At 33.0% G+C, this 19,317-nt stretch overlaps 2 protein-coding genes across 3 annotated transcripts; one reads left to right on the top strand and one right to left on the bottom strand.

The window, feature by feature from the left end:
* The first annotated feature begins 606 nt into the window (after positions 1-606).
* On the top strand, positions 607-11,900 carry LOC131957703 (carbonyl reductase [NADPH] 3). Of its 2 annotated transcripts, none has more exons than XM_059322449.1 (8): positions 607-819; positions 4,714-4,795; positions 7,974-8,152; positions 8,968-9,077; positions 9,572-9,700; positions 9,909-10,050; positions 10,602-10,665; positions 11,312-11,900. In XM_059322449.1, the coding sequence occupies exons 1-8, from the start codon at positions 799-801 to the stop codon at positions 11,449-11,451; spliced, it is 867 nt and encodes a 288-aa protein (XP_059178432.1). In that variant the 5' UTR covers positions 607-798; the 3' UTR covers positions 11,452-11,900. The 2 variants fall into 2 exon arrangements, with proteins under 2 accessions (XP_059178432.1, XP_059178430.1); XM_059322447.1 differs by having other exon boundaries at positions 7,974-8,151; positions 8,964-9,077.
* Positions 11,901-12,010: 110 nt separating this feature from the next.
* Positions 12,011-18,699, bottom strand: LOC131957704 (carbonyl reductase [NADPH] 1). The gene is made up of 9 exons (XM_059322450.1): positions 18,549-18,699; positions 17,499-17,595; positions 17,182-17,263; positions 16,519-16,703; positions 16,261-16,373; positions 15,893-16,021; positions 15,245-15,386; positions 14,570-14,630; positions 12,011-13,558 (listed from the first exon to the last, which is right to left on the bottom strand). The coding sequence occupies exons 2-9, from the start codon at positions 17,517-17,519 to the stop codon at positions 13,455-13,457; spliced, it is 837 nt and encodes a 278-aa protein (XP_059178433.1). The 5' UTR covers positions 17,520-17,595; positions 18,549-18,699; the 3' UTR covers positions 12,011-13,454.
* Between the last annotated feature and the right edge of the window lie 618 nt (positions 18,700-19,317).

Below are 19,317 nucleotides of genomic sequence, written 5' to 3' on the forward strand. Positions count from 1 at the left end.
AATAAGCGTAAGTTTCACAACCATTCTCCCTTCTCTAAAACTATTAAAACACACTGTGTTGCGATGCACAAATAAACCACCTATTATAACTTGTATTTGTGTGTGTAATTATGTCTCTCAGATCTTTATGAAACATTTTTTAGTTCCCTAAAATGCGTACAATCAAATAAAATTTAGACTAGATCTAGATTACTATGAACGCAAAAACATAACTAAGTTCTACTAAATGATGGTGTTCAGTGGCGTAGCGAGGTCGGGTGTCACCAGGTGCGGCACTTAATGGTATCGCCCCCCCCCCCCCCCTAGAGGCGTAGCGACTCTTCCCGGGGACAAACTTTCAATTTTTGATTTGTACCCCCCCCCCTCAAACTTTCGATTTGCACCCCCCCTCTCAAATTTTTCTCTATATATTTTACTATTTTTTGCCTTGGTGTCACCCTCCTAAATGGTGTCACCCGGTGCGGTCCGCACCCCCCCCCCCTCGCTACGCCTCTGATGGTGTTATTTATCAGTGGTAGGCTGGGCGTTCATAATCATTTAACGCTCTGACTTAATCACTTAGGCCTAGAATCTGCATGTATCATGTATATCTAGTCTAGATCTAGATCTAGTTAGGGCCAGTAACTCTGACCAAAACATTCAAAAGCATTCGAGTTTATCTTTCGAATATAAGCAGGACTAACTGCGGTCTAGATATCGATATCAGGTAGATTTTACTTGGTGTTGGTGCCGTGAAGCCTTTAAATTCTCTGAATTAAGGGATTAAATAGTTGCAGATATAAGCGTTAAGAGTTAGTAATGAGCAAAAAAGTAGCCGTGGTAAGTGATTCACATTTTTAACACTTTAACTTTAACAAATCTTCAGTTTGCACTCATTTAACCTACTTTTTCAGTGTAGTAATACTCTAGAAAGGTCAAGGGTTAAAGTGCAGCAGGTTAATTTAAGTAAAAAAAATCTTGCTAAACATAAGTTATCGCCTTTTAATGTTTTATCCACTTATTATAATTAAATTAAAAGATGTAAACTATGTCAACCGGCCAATGTACTTGTGATTGTCTTTAATTCATAATTGTTCTTGCGGTGATCTCACCAGTGACGTATGTATCAGCCTATAACAGTAGATGAAGAACTATGTATTTTATTTATTTACTAGCGTACCACTTGTACCAGTCCCCGCGCGTTGCCGCCAGAGTTTCTTCCAGGCATCTCGTCGGGGAGGGCAGAGCCCCCCCCCCCCCCCCGAAGAAAGTCTACCGCCCCCCCCCCCCCCCGAACGAAATGAAATTTATATAGAAAATGTATACTTTTAACAGTGTCCTCCCCCCCCCCCCCCGGAGAAAAAAAGTCTGGAAGAAACACTGGTTGCCGCGGGGATAGAAGTAAGTCTGACGAAATATATAAGAAGTGTTTGATGAATGCGTTACCAATCCTATGTTCTTAGACGCGTGACCTTGTTTTCTAAAACTGAGTTATTTAAATGTAAACAATGCCTGCGCTTGGATCATAAATATCGGGACACAAGTTTACCTACACTACCGCATGAAAACATTGAGTGTACGTTAATCACTTGCCGAAATAATGAGTTCGATCACACATCGGAGACCACCCATGTGTCAGGGACGTAGAGGGGCGCTCTCGGGAGCCCCCGATTACACTACCGCAGAGGCGCCATAGTGCTCGCAGGGCAACCTGAATATAGTAGTCCCTTACCCGCTATGTATGAAACACGATTAACGGATGCCAAGTGCTAACATAGCCGCTATGAAACTCTGGGCGCCAAATTGTGTATTGACGAAAATCGCCCCCTCCCGGGTGCCGCTCATATCGAATTTTAATTATTTTGTTAACAGAAACCTTCCCGGGAGTATTCTCATCAACTCCTTAAAGTTTCATAGCACTCGAGTAAACAGTGTCAGACCGCATTCGACTTTTATTTTTTATATGCCGTATAAAGAGAAAAAAATCGCACCCTCCCGGGGCGCCGCCCTTGCGAAATTAAAAGTTTTTTTGTGTGCAGAAACCTCCCCTGAAGTGTTCTAATCAACTCCCCAAAGTTTAATGGCGATTGGATGATGGTGTCAAACCGCAATCGACTTTTATTTTTTATATACCGTATTTTGAGAAAAAACAAATCTCGCCCTGCCGGGGCGCCACCCCTGCGAATATTGAAATTTTAATTTTTGGAATAAACCTCCCCAGGAGTATTCTCAACAACTTTCCAAAGTTTCATTGGGATCAGATGAAAGATGTAGCAAAGCGTAAAAGACAAACAAACAAACAAACACACACACACACACACATACATTGTTTTTATATAGATAGATTTATGCCACACATGTTGCGGTTATTACCAGCGTCACGAGTATGCCGGTCTCGTCTGAAATAAGACATATAAATAGAAATGATTTCATTAGCGTTTAGATTATATCTCTGTATTGTTAATCAAGCTGCTAGTTCTAAACCATATTCTGTATGATATATGAACATGTAGATCCTCATAGGCCGAGAACTTATGTAAACATATTCTTGTATTTAATGTCACATAACCAGAAGAAAGTACAGCCCCCCCCCCCCAACGAAATGGAATTTATATAAAATACATACTTTAACCAGTGTCTGTCCCCGAAAATGTTAAGTGTCCCCCCCCCGTCCGGAAAAAAAGTCTGGAATAAACACTGCACACTACACATAGCTATCCTCGTCTGCTCATAACGGCAGTCTAAATCCAACAAACATTATATAACAAACTAACAAGCTAAAGGAATCATTTATATATATATATATATATATATATATATATATATATATATATATATATATATATATATATATATATCTAATATATAAAGCTCAGTTCTGTATGTAAAACATATGTTTGTCGTTGGTCTTCGATGGATTTAAGTGTTAGATAATTAAAGTCCTTACAGTCTACATTTATGAGTTAAAAAATTAATATTGAAAGTTTTGGGAAATAATTTTCATTTATCAAACTGAAAGTAATAATTTTCGGCATGTTTATTAAACACAAGTTTTAAAAAAATATCATCTTTTACAACAATTCTAATTATGTCTTTATTTAGTCCTATAGCACTTACTTCCCTTTGTTAAATTAGGAAAACACAATTACTTCCCTTTATAAAACCATTGCATTTTGTGGAAAATAATTTAATTTTTAATTACTTTGTTTTGGTGTTGGGAAAAAAAAATAATTACATAATTAGCGGGGATTGATCAAGTGCAAATGTTGTAGGTATTTTCCGGATAAGCTTGGAGTATTATAATTGTTCATCAAATTGAAACAGGCGCGTTCGTTTAAGTGAGTGCAAAAGACTATGAATAAGTTGGGGTACTATAGTCGTTCATTAAGCTAAAACAGGTGATTCCGCCCCGGGCGTTTATGTTCGCGTTAGTGTTTTCTTTGTGTTTAGGTGGGTTTGCGTTAGTGGTTGCGTTTTGATTTGGTTCGTTTTTGTTCTTTCTTTTTTCGTTTTTGTTTGTGTTTTTTTCTTTGGGTTTGTATTTGTGTTTTTGGTTGGTTTTGTGTTTGGATTTGGTTTGTTTTCGTTTGCTTTTTCGTTGTTTTTTTGTGTTGGTATTGGTGTTTGTGGTTGTGGTTGGGTATGTTGTTAGGTTTTTGTTTTCGTTTGCTTTTTTGTTTGTTTTTTCTTTGTGTTTGTATTGGTGTTTGTGGTTGTGGTTGGGTTTGTTGTTAGGTTTTTGTTTTCGTTTGTATTTGTAATTGTGTTAGCGTTATGTTTGCGTTTTGTTGTTTTGGTTTTGGTTGGTTGTGGTTTGGGTGGGCAATGCCGGGTTTATGATGATTACTAAACACACAGGTAATGGTCTTTAACAGAAAGGTTTTTCACAGAAGCCAGAGCAGGGCCTGGCCGGGACGGCTAGTATATATATATATATATATATATGACTGCACGGTTTTGTTTTAAATTATAGCCCATCCCCATAGTCACACATCGCTACAAAAAGCCTAAAATGACGTCACACATCAGCATACTACTCTCTTCAAAAGTAAAATTAAAAAAAAATAATTTAACATCGATTTCTTTTTAAACTATTTACTGCTTTCATTCAACATTATATGATTAATTTTCTATTACTATTTACGAAAAAAAAATCTCCAATTTGCTTTTTAAATTAAAAAAGAAAATAACCATTAATACTTTTTTTCCCAGTTATAAATTTGCGCGTTCACCTATATAAAAATACCTTTTTTTCAACGTTTTGTGTCTATGTTATGTTTATTGAACGTTTGAACAAGAGTTGGTCAGCGAGTGATCGGCCCTTAGCAAATATTCGCTGTTATCAATTATTTTTACGAACCTGAAGATTCGTTGTTTGACTAGCCCTAGTCTAATAAAAACTAGTCCCTACTGTTTTTGTTGTTGTCGGTATTGATGTTAGTTGTTGTTTTTGTTGTTGTCGGTATTGATGTTTGTTGTTGTTTTTGTCGGTATTGATGTTAGTTGTTGTTTTTGTTGTTGTCGGTATTGATGTTTGTTGTTGTTTTTGTCGGTATTGATGTTCGTTGTTGTCGGTATCGATGTTTGTTGTTGTTTTTGTTGTTGTCGGTATTGATGTGTATTGTTGTTTTTGTTGTTGTAGGTATCGATGTTTGATGTTGTTTTTGTTGTTGTCGGTATCGATGTTTGTTGTTGTTTTTGTTGTTGTAAAATTAATTCTTCTACTCCCCACAGGTGACGGGGGCTAATCGGGGCATAGGGCTGGGAATAGTGCGAACTCTGTGTAGCCAGTTTGACGGGGATGTGTTTCTTACAGGTAAAGTAGTTCAAACAGCTGACCAACTATCTATATCAGTGTCAGTGGTTCTTAACCATTTTGTGTACCGACCCCAACAGCTTCTTATATCATTTGGCATTTATTTTACTGGTGTACAATTTGAATCGTGCATCAACATAATTTCCCCCCCCCCCCCGTTGTGTTTATCGCTTAGAATTAATCTAACTCGATAAAGAATATTTTGCTTTGTAATAAACACATTTTTTGTTTGGTGTCACCCCTACCCCTCATCCGGAGGTGTACATTTGTATTTAAAAGTAAATGCGGCCCATTTTTTTTATTTTTTTAATATTTTTTTTTAATACTTTTATTTGCAATTAAACAAGTACATCAACATCAAATTTTTTAACATAATTTTGAACATCAAATGAAAACGAAAGGTTTTGCAAATGTACATAATGAATATTTACATGATGTCATGTATTTGATTATAAAAAAAAATTGCAAAGGATGACAGTAAAAGGGGTGAAGGTCAAATGAAAGTTGGGTGGGTAGAGGAAAGGAAATTTTTCAGAGAGAGTCAATGGGACAGTGAAGCATTTTCTATGTAGGGAAACAAATTAAGTTTACTAGTTGAAAGGTGTTGTAGTGGTCGCATTGAGTTTTCAAAAGGTTGCAGTGTGAAAGATGAGGGGAAAGAGACAAGATTTAGAACTTTAAATAAGTTCTGGATATTGGTGTTGCTGTGGGTGGTGGGGTCGTTGGAACAGTTAAAGGGATTGTGGGGTTATCATTCGGGGTACTCAATATCAGAAGGAATAAATAAGTCAAGCGTCTCAGATTAATAAATAACTTCCAATGATGAGTATCTTAACTTCTATACATCAAAAATGTAACTGGGCTATTGGTTTTCAGTAAAAATTAAAACACAGAACAAATGATGATTCTAAAATCAATTAAATGTAAAGGCTAAAAAAAGTATAATAACATTTTCTATAAATATATTTTTTATAAATAAATAAAAATTCACATTTTTTTCAATCACTATTCAATCAATTTACATTTTAAACTAATCTTTGAAACTTAGTAATAGGTGTTTTCCCTTGGACTTCTTAATGTTTAAATGGGAAGTAACTAATATTTATTGTAAGACCATTCCAACTATTTATTTTCAACAATAAACACTGAGCATGGCTCCTAATTAATCTTTCTGTAGGCACCGAGCCCCACCAACTTCGTAAACTCGTTCACCGAACCCTTCTTAATATTAAAAATAAAATATGATTTTCAAAACATAAGTATATGTTTTACTCAGTGGCGTAGCGAGGTCGGGTATCACCCGGTGCGGCACGTAATGGCGCCACCCCCCCCCCCCCCAGAGGCGTAGCGACCCGGGAACAAACTCTCAATTTTCGATTTGCACCCCCCCCCCTCAAACATTCGATTTGCACCTCTTAAAAGACTATTTAACACTCGAATTAATCACTTAATTAAGTGGAATTATCATTTTTCTCTATATATTTTGCTATTTTTTGCCTTGGTGTCACCCCCCCCCCCTAAGTGGTGTCACCCAGTGCGGTCCGCACCCCCTGCCCCCCCCTCGCTATGCCTCTGGTTTTACTGGTACCCAAAATGAACATTAGACTTTCTTCGGGGGGGGGGGGAGGTCTGAACCTCCCCGAAGAGATTGTTGTAAGAAACACTGCATGCATTTGAATCCATTTTGTACATATTAGTCCGACCATGTTTTATGTACAGGACATAGTATGAAAGGATTAAAATATTAAGAAAGAAATCACACGACATATCACCATGACAGTCACAAGACGACTACTAGGCCACGATATACAAGTAAAAAGTTGGTTCGTCACAGCACGAATACACACGATCAACGCGCGCCTGTGTAGGTGGCGTTGACACGATTCGTGACGTATGTGTGTTCAGGGTTTTTACCATATAGAAATATCACGATACCGATACGTGTTATCCCGCTCTGGGGTATTTGAACTGTCATCGGCCGCTAGTTCTATCGTCCGCACTGACAAAATCATATCCTAATCAAATTTCATATGCGTCGAGTGTGTCTATCATCCACACAAAATTAAAACGGTAAGATAGTGAATACTTTGTATAACATGGGTAGGTCCCTATGCACACCACTTAAACGTTTTCTTAGTTGATTAACAGATAGAAACGTACATAGCCCTAATTTAAGTTTACCTTGGCCTTGGACAAGATATCACCCAAAATATTATTACATATATCTTATCATAAGTGGTCTTCCTTAGCTTAAGTCATACACTGTGTGTGTGTATGGGGGTGGGGGGGTGCTAATTTTTCTAACTTGTTACCGAGTGTTATGAATGGGGAAGTGGGGGATGTACGAATAAGAAATATTACATATACTTTTTAAAAAAAAATCAATAATGAAATATTTTTTTTTGGTTTGTCTTATTATTTGGCTATTATAGAAAAAAGGCGAATTTTTCATTACTCCAATCGCGGTGTGTACAAAGTGTAGTTAGGTTGTAAGTCTTGGGAGGTCGTAAATTGTAAAAGTAATCAGCAAAAATTATTATTTAAGCCAGGTGTCTCCAAACTACGGCCCGCGGAGATCATTTTGTCCACGGAAAAAAACATTTGTTGTTGATGGCTGAGGAACTTTGTCCAGAAAAATCAAAGACATGCCTGGAAGAAACCGGCCCCCGAACTGAAATTTTATAGTTAATGCGGCCCTCGGACTGAAAAGTTTGGAGACCCCTGATTTAAGCTATAGAGGATCATCTATTTGCTAATTAATGATTTTTATAAAGTGATATTAGCAAAATATTACACAATATTTTTAATTTCTGACAGTGACCTTTAAAAAATTATAAGTTAAAAAAAATTGACAATGACTTTAAAAAGTGCTTTGTGACAAAAGTTTGACCATTACTTTAAAACGTAATATGTGACAGAAATTTGATTTTGACTTTAAAAGTGAAATGTGACAAACATGATTATGACCTTAAAAACTGATTTTTGACAAACATGTGACCTTGATTTTAAAAAGTGTTATGTGACAAATATGACTGTGACCTTAAAAATTTGTGGCAAAAAAGTCACAATGACTTGAAAAAAATGATATGTGACAACAATTTGACAATGACTTTAAAAAGTGATATGTGACAAACATGACCGTGACCATATAAAGTGATATGTGACAAAAATTTGCCAGCAAGAGATGAAGTGAAAGGCCGTGCAGCTGTAGAGGAGCTGGAGAGGGAGGGTTTGAAGCCCAAGTTTCACCCGCTGGACATCAGTGACCATAGCAGTATAAAACAACTCAGGGACTTCCTGTTGAAGAATTATGGTGGATTGGATGTTTTAGTCAACAATGCTGGTATAGCATTGAAGGTATGCAGATAAACCATTCTTGATTAGTGCTGAATCTATCAGTCAATTATGGCTAACATATTATGATTTTGTATAATCCTGAATATATATACATACATATATATATACATATATATATATATATATATATATACATATATATATATATATATATATATATATATATATATATATATATATATATATATATATATATATATATATATATATATATATATATTTATATTTATATTTATATTTATACATGTATACATATATATATATATATATATATATATATATATATATATATATATATATATATATATATATATATATATATATATATATATGTATATATATATATATAATTTTAGAAATGAAAAAAAACAGATCAATATTACTAAATTAGGAACGCAGAAGAACAAGTAGAAGATCAATATAATATATTACAACTAATTAAATAGGCTAACTTATGAATGTCTGGAAAAAAAAATTCTGTAAATCTGTAAAATAATATTCATCATGAATATGTTAAATATTGTTAATCATAATAAAAACTGATAAATCTCATGCATTCTTAAAAATATTTGGATTTTGACCTTTTATAAGTAGCATTAGTTAACATTAAAATAAACTAACCAAAAAGCCAACAATATTAGATAAAAAATTGTAAAATTTGTTTTTAGTTAATAAATAAGAATCAATGTTATTTATTTCACTTTATGAGTAGGTACTTCATCAAATGAACAAATTAATCATCATAAAATTGTTCTTTTTATATTGCATGTATATCTATATTGTATATTACTAATCTATCATTACCCTTAACGGAGGATACAAGCTTATCTTTTGCTGAGAGGGTAGAAAAAACTGTCCAAGTCAACTATTTTGACAATCTGGCATGCAGCAATATTTTGATGCCAATCTTGAGATCTAATGCTAGGTAAGCTAATGCTAGGTTGGTATCTAGATTCTAGTGAAGTTGGTTTTCTAGGCTTCAAACTACCACTACCTTGGTAGGTGTAGTAGAGTTACCCAAAAACAAATGGGGTGATCACAATTAAAGAAGTGAATAGGTGATGCATCATATGTCCTTTTCTTTCGTTAGAACGATCAGTTTTTAAAAGAAATATTGAATTATTAACTACATATTGTGTCCATTTGGAGAGATGTTTTAAAATATTTTTTAAACATGGTTCTTCCTACATTTGTACACATTAATAATCAGTTAACGTTTGGTTATCTCCCTTGAAAATATAGCAAATAAATTTTTCTTAAAAAACTGAATACAATAATTTAGATTTTGGTCAACAATTTAAAAAAGAGTTAATAACCAGCTGATTGATTTTTAAACTTTGAATTTAATTTTTGCTTTTACATAGCAATAAAGTATTGACTTTTGTTAACAATTAATAAGAAAATTGATATAATGTACAGAGTTTGTAATATATCAAGTATGGCATCCAGTATGGCCGTACAACAGTGTTCACCAGAGATTGTGGCCAGACTTACCAAACCAGACCTCGAGATTGAAGAGCTCTCAGCAATCATGAACCAGTTTATTCAGTAAGCGAAAGTTTAGTCCTTAATGTTCTCATTGATTAAAACATAACTCTGATTAAATGAGTCTATTATCAGACATTTGTATCTTCAATCATCTGAAATATTTATTCAAAATTAATGAATTTTCAAGAAAGAAAGTTAATTTATACTTTAACAATATGAGATTTCAAACATTTGATAGAGGGGAATGAACTCTGTTTTAAAAATTTAGAGCGGCAAAGGACGACACATTTTTACAGCAAGGTTTCCCCCAAGATTCGTACGGCTTTCCTAAGATTGGGCTGACAGTCATGACAGCCATTCACCAATGGGAACTGGATAAACAGGGGAGGGAAGACATCTTGGTGAACGCTGTAAGAAACATATTGTAATTTTTTTCTGTTTTTTTTAAATACATAATCATGAAGGATGTCACTTATTTCAAGATGTTATGAATTTATAAATTTTGTTTATTCTAATCAGATATTTTTTGAGTACAGTTGGGTACTGACCGTTTAAGCTTGCAGACTCTAAAATTGATAAGCCTGAATGAAAACTCATTTTTTTTTCTTATTGATGTTTATTATGAATGAACCATATTTTCTAAAGTTGTTTAATCTATAACGAGGTTCAATTAATCAAGCTATCAGACTGGGCTGTTACAGAAGTCTAGTGAAAAATATTTTTTGTTTTAAACTCTTTTACCTAAACTGATCTGACTTTTCACTTAACTAGCCTAGACAAAGCCTTATAGGGCTGGTTAGTAGGTCAATAAACAGTTCTATGGCTCATGCAGGTTTTATTGAGCCTTAGAACTGGTTGGTGATTTACTTACCAGCCCTATAATGTACAGCATCATTGTTTGTGAACAAAATTAAGTCCAGGGAATGGCTTCAATTAATTATGTTAATATTTTTTTTCTTAGTGCACACCAGGATATGTCAGTACTGACATGACAAAACATCGCGGTGGGCTGTCAGTGGCTGAAGGTAAAAATGTGTTTATTTTATGACATATCCCGTCCTCAATTTACCTGGTTACTGGTACCTTTCAACTAAAACCATCTGTTAGGATTGTAGAAAACTGAAAGTTTCTGTCAGGAAAGTGGGAAACTAAAATATTTATACAAAAAATTATTCTGAGCACATCCAGCTTATTTTTATAATGATAAATTCCAAACATTTAAAAAAAATTATATTAAAAAGCAATTTTTGGAGCTTTCCACAGTTTCAGGTTAAATCTTTCAGCTAATATTGTCAGCCATGTCCAGTAAAATAAAAGGTGGCCGGGCACGGTAATGGCCACACAGTCCCATCCTTTCCTATGCCCACAACTGTGTTATAAATAGTCCTGTTTTCAACCAAAAATACATGTGGATAAAAAAATAGAAACCAAAAATAAATATGTATAAAATATAAACAAAAAATAAATGTGTATAAAATATAAACAAAAAATAAATGTGTATAAAATATAAACAAAAAATAAGTGTGTATAAAATATAAACAAAAAAAAGTGTGTATAAAATATAAACCAAAAATAAATGTGTATAAAATATAAACAAAAAATAAGTGTGTATAAAATATAAACAAAAAAAGTGTGTATAAAATATACATATGTACACCTGTTGTATTGCAGGTGTTGTGACACCTATGTACTGCATCACCCTACCTGCTGGCACCACCAGCCCCAGAGGTCAGATGTTACGTGACAAAGTTCCCGTGGACTGGGTCAACTTTAAAATAGAGATGCCAAGCTGGTACAAAGAGGAGAAGTGATCCAACCAAGCGCTTGATGGATTCAGAGTTACCCTAGTTGTATGTTAAATCATCATTTTAAAGATTTATTATTATTAACACTTTTCCTTTTCTAATGTCTTTCATGGTTGTAGTTTCAATGAATGATAAAGTGGCTTTAACTCTGAAGGTTACGACAGGCCAAAAAATATCAGTGTTCACCAATCTCCTGGTTATACAACAAACTTGAAATCTATGCCTAAAGCTGTATTTAGTACACAATTTAGTACACAGTTTATGGACTGAAATGTATAATGAAGATAAAACATGTAACATCCTTATTTTTAAAATTTTATTGTTTTGGTTTGAAGTGGATCACAGCTACAATTAAAATATTGTGCACTCTACATAATCTTGTAATAAAATAAAAAATATTTTTAAAAAATGTAAAAGAAATAGATGACTTGAAATTTTTAAAACTTTAAATAAGACATGTTTCTTTCTTTGTATGTATAAAGCACCAATATAAAATGTAGAATCATAAAAATGTAACACTACCATAAAACATTTATTTCACAAAGCTAGATTTGTACACAGAAACAAAATTAAGGGGAAGCAATACAAATAAAAATATTTTGACTACTTCATTCAAATGTGTGCATTTTCTTTCTTATAGATCTTTAAATATGACTAAAATATAAAAATAGAATGGAATGATCAACCAAATAATTAGACAACTAAGCCAACGCTAATGAGGTAAATAAAATGTAACCAATATCACAAGGTCTAATAATAAAGGTGAAACTAAAAGTGTAAAACAAAGGTGGATCACATGTGTGCAACATAAATCAACTAAAATAGCTAACATCTATCTCAGAGGTAAAGTTTTGCATTACTTTTGATGTTGTCAAACATCGTGACAACACAGCAGACAGGTAAAATAATACTGCTGTCCTCTCTAAATAAATGACTTATAATTAATTAAAAAATTACAACACACGTCATTATTAACGAAATGTAAAATTTTAAAATATTCAACATTTAAAAAGCTGCAAACAAAAATGTGAGCAAAGTTGAGCAAAGTAAATAAAAAAGCCAATTTCTATCCAACTCATGTGAAAGTTTGAAAAAAATGAAACGAAAGACTAATATGCAGGTTAATAAAAAAAACTTCTGCATTTGTATCTTGAAATAGCAAATCAATACACAACAAAAAAATGTGAGAGTCAAACAAATTGAGATTGTGATCCAACATATGTATAAATTTACATACATAAATTAGTATAACCTGGCTATGGTTTTTAACAATTTCTTTGTAGTGACAAAATAGAGGCCTAATCAGGAAATTAAAAATGTAATAATTCATTTAAAAAGTGTGTAGAAGCTCCAAATGTCAAAGAACTTGTGACTAACAAAAAAAATGCAATGAATACAAACCAAAACAGTAAATAGCCAACAATGTCACAAAGGCAATCAGTTAAGATTACAAAACAACTTAATTTAACGATGATTCTACAAAAAACTAGATAAAATTTGCCATAAAAAAAATGTCACACTTTTACAAGATGAGACAATAGCTTTACATATACGAGAGGTGATTTTTGTGACAATATTTAATCTTATTTTGTTTTAGAAATACTTTATCCACCTAAACACTGAGTGTAAGAGTCTTAAATTACAATAGAAAATTTTTTTTTTGCAAGGTGGCATCTTAGATATCAACAGCTGGCTTTGTTAGCAACATTAGGTGTCACCTGCAAGGGTTGCTGTTCTTTAATATACAATAGAAATACAATTATTCATTGCCTGAATAGGCAAATAACCATTTTATTATGTGACATTATTTTATGGTCCTTTCTAAAATTAGGCATTGTTGAGCATTAAGTAAGGCACTATAACTGCAAAGTTTTGATAACATATAGCATAGATTATAATCAAGAAATTTATGTTAAGTAATTAATAATACTAAATGCTTCCAAAGATCCAGTGAAGCCTTGGTTTAATACTGCATAGTTATGAGAAGTGTGAGGCCAACAAGCTCTTGTTTAAACTTTCAACCAATCATAAACTCTTTTGTTCATGATGAACTTTCCCCTGGGACTCTCCACATCTGGAGGTAACAAACAGCAGTACAGAGGGGTTGAGGCTCCTGAGGAAGATTTTAGAAGTAAAAACTAACAGCTGGTTACATCTATGAAAACATGGCCTGAGAACTTGGAACAGTTCAAATTAATAATCGTATAAATGTTAACAGTTATTAAAAAAAGATTATGTGCATGATATTGATTTGAATACTAACAAGATTAATTTTTTATATCAAAACAGAAAATATTAATGGACACCACCGAGTTGACGAGAATCCTTCCGTAATGTTGTTGACATGGATTAAAAATGTGCTTTTTTAGATTTAGGACAGTAAAAATAATAAAAAATAAAAACTTAAGCCTAAGCCTAAAATTAATTTAGAAATTTAATATTTTTAGAATCAATGCTTTAAAAGTTGCAGATCCAGAGAACTTGAAAATAATTTGTTGAGTTTAAGGATACATTTCTATTTATTTTCATCAAGCCTAAGTTATAACCCAATGTTTCACTTTCGTAAGACAAACATTGATTGGCTGTACAGGAACTCCGTGATCGATTTCTGACTTTATAGTTTTTTTTTGTTTACAAAACTTTGCAGATCAAGTTTTTAAATAACAATGCAAATTTAAACCCCATGACCTAGTTTTTCTTTTGTTAGCTTACAATGTGTACAATAAAATTTATGGCGGCCTATCGAATAGCAGAATGCCATTGTTTGTGTTGCCATTACATGTGAAAACCAAATTGTTTTTGCTTTTTTTTAAATTTTTATTTAGTTACCGAAAATATTAAAAACATCAAATATATCCAATCTTTAGTAAAGTAGGAAAAAAACCAGACAGACAGACAGGATTTTATAACCATTTTAATTGTAACTACTCCGTGCATGATTTTTAAATTAATTTATGGGCCTATCAAATACCTTTGAGACTTTTCTCGTTGGACTCCATTCATAGAAAACAAGATTTTACCTTTTCATGTTGTTATTTTTAAAGTGTATTGACAGAGACTTGCATAAGTAAATTTGATTGGCGCCTGCCTGTTAAAAATCTGATTTAACCCTATGTTCACTGACCTTGGTCTATTGGCATCCCTGCTCCACCTGTCATGTCAGTACTGACCAGTCCTACGTCACACTGAAGTGAAACAGGTAGACAAGAAACAGAAAATAACAACCATACTTACTCTCAATATAAAAATAAAAAGAAAAGTTCCCTTTTTGAACCTGACAGTCCATGGGGCAAGTGTAGTAGAGTTCATCTGTTTCTGTGACCTCAGCATATAAAGGGATGGTGTGGTCAGAAACTATGACCAGCCGCCTTTACTTTCCCTAATGTTGTGTTAGGTACCCATCAGAGCTGAGTGGACCCAAGGACAATCTATTGACTTAAACCGAGATGCAAGCTTATAAAACTTTGGGGTTAGCACCACACCATCCCATCTTAATATAGGCCTACATAACTAAATATTAATTAAAATTGTTTTCATATCTAATCATCTTTTTAAAAAATATTTCTTTTTATCAAGTCTATCAAAGTAATTTTATTTAGATGATTGTATTTTAAATAAACATTCATTATAATAGTAATCATTTTAGTTATCTAAAAACTAATGTCCAACAAGCTAGAAATATTAAACTTTTACAAAAAAAACCATTAAACAGCTACATGTCCTAGTCTTGAAGACTAAAACTAAAACCAAATTCCTGGTCTAAAATGTTTGGTAGTACTGAATCGCCCAAAAGACTTACAGCATTGACAACAATATCCTCAGCACCTCTGTCATCAAACTCTTTCTGCTGCAGTGGAGTCATTAAGCTGACTCCAATCTTAGAGACGCCATAAGGAGAAATATCAAAGCCCTGTTCTTTCAACTGGTTCTTCTGGGCGGCACTGTAGAAATCAATAAATGGAAACACATTCAGTATATGATCAGCAGGCTTGAGTAACGCATAAAATATATTCTCCGCAGAGAAACTCATAAAATATATTCTCCACAGAGAAATTCATTCACAGACACATTATCAAGGACTGAATATTTTTTTTTATCCATGATTGAGTACTTTAAATTTGTGTTTATTTTAAAGTAATTAGTCAGTGTTAATTTATTTTGATTTTTTAATTAAATATATATTAATGCATTACTTTATGTATAATGTTGTGGTTCTCAAACTCATTACCCTCTGTACCCCTAGTCAGGCAGTGGTTTAAATAAACTCTGCAGACACAATGTCTACTAATAATCTCATATTGTATTGTTCATCTGTTTGAAAATCCCCTGCCCTATCCCCACAATACACGGAGTAAACAGTGCGCAAGGAATCCATCACTAGCATCCTGTCTTGACATGAGACTAACAAACACCAACACATCATGCAGATAAATAAAAAAAAACTCACTCAATGAATTGCTGCACCAGCGCTGTCACCCCATCCATAGTGATGTCAGGATTCCTGACTTTGGCCTTCAACTCCTCCGAGTATTCAGACAAAGAGAATTCACAGTTGATGCTAGACACATTGCACACTCTGATGGGAAAAAAAGGCATTTTTCCAGCAGAAAATTTAAAGATTTGTTTGTACGCTAATTTCATAAAGTAAAGTCATGTAAAAAAATTTCCAGATAAAAGCATTTATGCACTTTAAAGTAGTCTAAATAACCCCTACCCTTTTATCAGCTATTAGCCTGCACACAATTACAAAATGCAATTTTTTTTAAATTAAAAGAAGTGAAACATTCTAATTTGATACTTTAATGTTGACCCAACCTGGCATGTGGCCTCAGTAATGGGAACAGCACCTGGCAAACATCTAGAGTACCAAAATAGTTGACCTTGCAAACCTCTTGAGCTTCTTGTGCAATAGGGGGAGAGGGAGTACTCTAAAAGGTTTCAACAGATAATTATGGTTAAAATTTTCTGATTCTGTTTTTAATAAACACACAGATGGAATGTCTAGTGTTAAAAACAAACAAGGAACGTCATAAAAAGGGTTTAAATTTTTATGAGTCTTAATAACATACTGACATTAAATTCATAAGCGATGGCTGCGTTGTTGACAAGGATGTCCAGGCCTCCGTAGTTCTGTTGCAGGAAGTCCCTGAGCCTGACAATGCTCTTGTGGTCTGTGATATCCAGCTGGTGGAACTTTGGCTGCAGATCTTCTTTCTCAAGTTCAGCTACAGCAGCCTTCCCTCTGCCTTCATCCCGAGCTGAAGTAAATAAAGGACAAAATTACTGATTTAAATAAAAAGAGTATCATTTTTATGACAAAATTACTGATTTAAATAAAAAGAGTATCATTTTTATGACAAAATTACTGATTTAAAAGAGTATCATTTTTATGACAAAATTACTGATTTAAAAGAGTATCATTTTTATGACAAAATTACTCATTTAAAAAGAGTATCATTTTTATGACAAAATTACTGATTTAAAAAGAGTATCATTTTTATGACAAAATTACTGATTTAAAAGAGTATCATTTTTATGACAAAATTACTCATTTAAAAAGAGTATCATTTTTATGACAAAATTACTGATTTAAAAGAGTATCATTTTTATGACAAAATTACTGATTTAAAAGAGTATCATTTTTGTGTGTATTTTATGAATATTTATTTTGTAGTAGGATCAAATTTTGTGTTTGTGTTTAGATTAAAACTAAAACAAAGAATATTTTTTACCTACCAGTAAGGATTACATCCCCTTCAAAGGCCTTACACAGTCCACGGGTAATTCCGAATCCCAGACCTTTGTTGGCTCCAGTAACCTGGCAACAAAATAGTGTGGAACTTCATTAAAAAATGTCTAACATGTAATCTCAAAATATTATTTTATTTTTATTCAGTTAAAATAAAAAAAACAGTAAAGGGAGGGGAGAGATATCAAAACAAAAATGCTATACTATATGGATGGGGGTGTCACCCTCAGTATCCACTCCAAGTCACATCCAAGCCAGTGACACTACTGTCTAGGCCCTAAGACACTAAATATAAAATACTCACCACAGCAACTTTTGTAGACATGATCAAACTTTTTCCTGGTAAATTGTACTGTGTCCCCTGTTGGTTCGATGTTGGTTATTTATAAAAGTTGTCAAACCTAATGATAATTGATAATAGAGTAATTATAAATCTAATTCTAATCTGTTGTGGGTTGGGTTTGGGTTTGTAATTTTCGGATGACCATGTGATAAGGGGGTGGGGGGTATCTTTCTAATAGTGTGATATGTGTGATATCAGACTTTTGCATTTTATACATTAAGTAATGAAAGAAACTGAAATTCTTGATAGAATTAGTATCTTAGATACTAGATACTATCTAGTATCTAAGTTAAAGTATAGGCCTACTATATTTAATATTTCTATTAGGATCTATTACTATTAGTAGTATTAAGTATAGTTAACTATAGTATATAATAATATACTATATAGTATATAGGCTACTAGATGTAGTATAGACCTATTTATATAATATTATATATTTAAAAACTTAATTGATAGTATTATAGTCTAAGTATATATGTATAATAGTGTAGGTCTATAGTACTATAGTTGATAGCAGTAGTGACTGAGTAGTGAGTACTGAAGTGGTAAACTCAGTGGTAGGTAATAACATTATTTTTTTTTATAGTTTTAATTTAAATAATTTTATAGGCCTACAAACTAACAAACTAGCTGGACTGCTAACCCTAACCCGTAAGTCTCGAGTTCGAATCCGGGTTCAAGTCAGTAGAGTGAGTAGACCGTCCTTGAGTCCACCCAACTCTGATGGGTACCTGACTCACGTTAGGGAAAGTAAATGCGGCTGGGCATAGTGCTGACCACAGTATCTCTTCATATGCTGAGGTCACAGAAACAAGTGAACTCCACTTGACTTGCCCCATTGACCGTAAGGTTTGAAAGGGAAACTTTACTTTACTTTTTTACAAACTAACAAACTTACTAGAGTCTGGTAGACCTATTAACTTTAGTTAGAACTAGATCTAGATCTAATAGTTAGTAAGAATATTAGATTAAGAAGAGTTAAATAATAAAATCTAGAACATAGCCTACCGGATACTTTAAACCAAAAGTTAGTCATAGAAACGTGGGTGGATGCTAGCAATGTATTATGCACCAAACTACCAAAACAAACTGTGCCCTTGACCTTCAACAAAAACTCGACCCAGTTTACCTGTTGCTCAACATTACACAGATTGCCTCAAAAAGGTGTGATGTTAAATGACTACATTCTATATTGTAGTTAACTCCCTTGAATGTCCTTTATTGAGGTTAAAGTAACAAGTTATGCAAATTTTAAATACTCTTGCTTTTTTAAAGTTCTCCCCATCCTTTAATTAAAAGGAATATAATTTAAATTTATAGTCTAGTCTAGACTCTAGAAAATAAGAATACTAAAAATCAAGATCTAGAATCTAGATCTAGATCTAGATTCTAGCTAGATCATAAAGTCTTTACTTTTAGGCCTATGGTAACACTATGGTTCTTTATTATTTATTGAAGAATCATAAAGTTTTCTTGAGAAAACAGCGAATTTCAGAATTTGTCCCGTGGTTGTTTTTTCTTCAGGTACTGTTTAAGGCCTCATTATTTATGTTTTAATCTAATATAAATCTCCATATGCCTATATTTTCTTAATCGTGACATTTCTGGCGGTTAGCCTATGTTGTTTAGTTAACACTTGTACTAATAATAATTGGCAGAGAAATATTACCACCATTAACCAAGAGAGGCTACTCTAATATTTTATCTTAAAAAATATTTTCAATGTTACCCCCCTGTTTTCTTTAATATAAATAAAAAAAATATTAGAAGTTTTATT

This window comes from Physella acuta, unplaced genomic scaffold, assembly GCF_028476545.2.
Source record: "Physella acuta isolate Inbredline_101_S28 unplaced genomic scaffold, ASM2847654v3 ptg001258l, whole genome shotgun sequence".
NCBI lineage: Eukaryota > Metazoa > Mollusca > Gastropoda > Physidae > Physella > Physella acuta.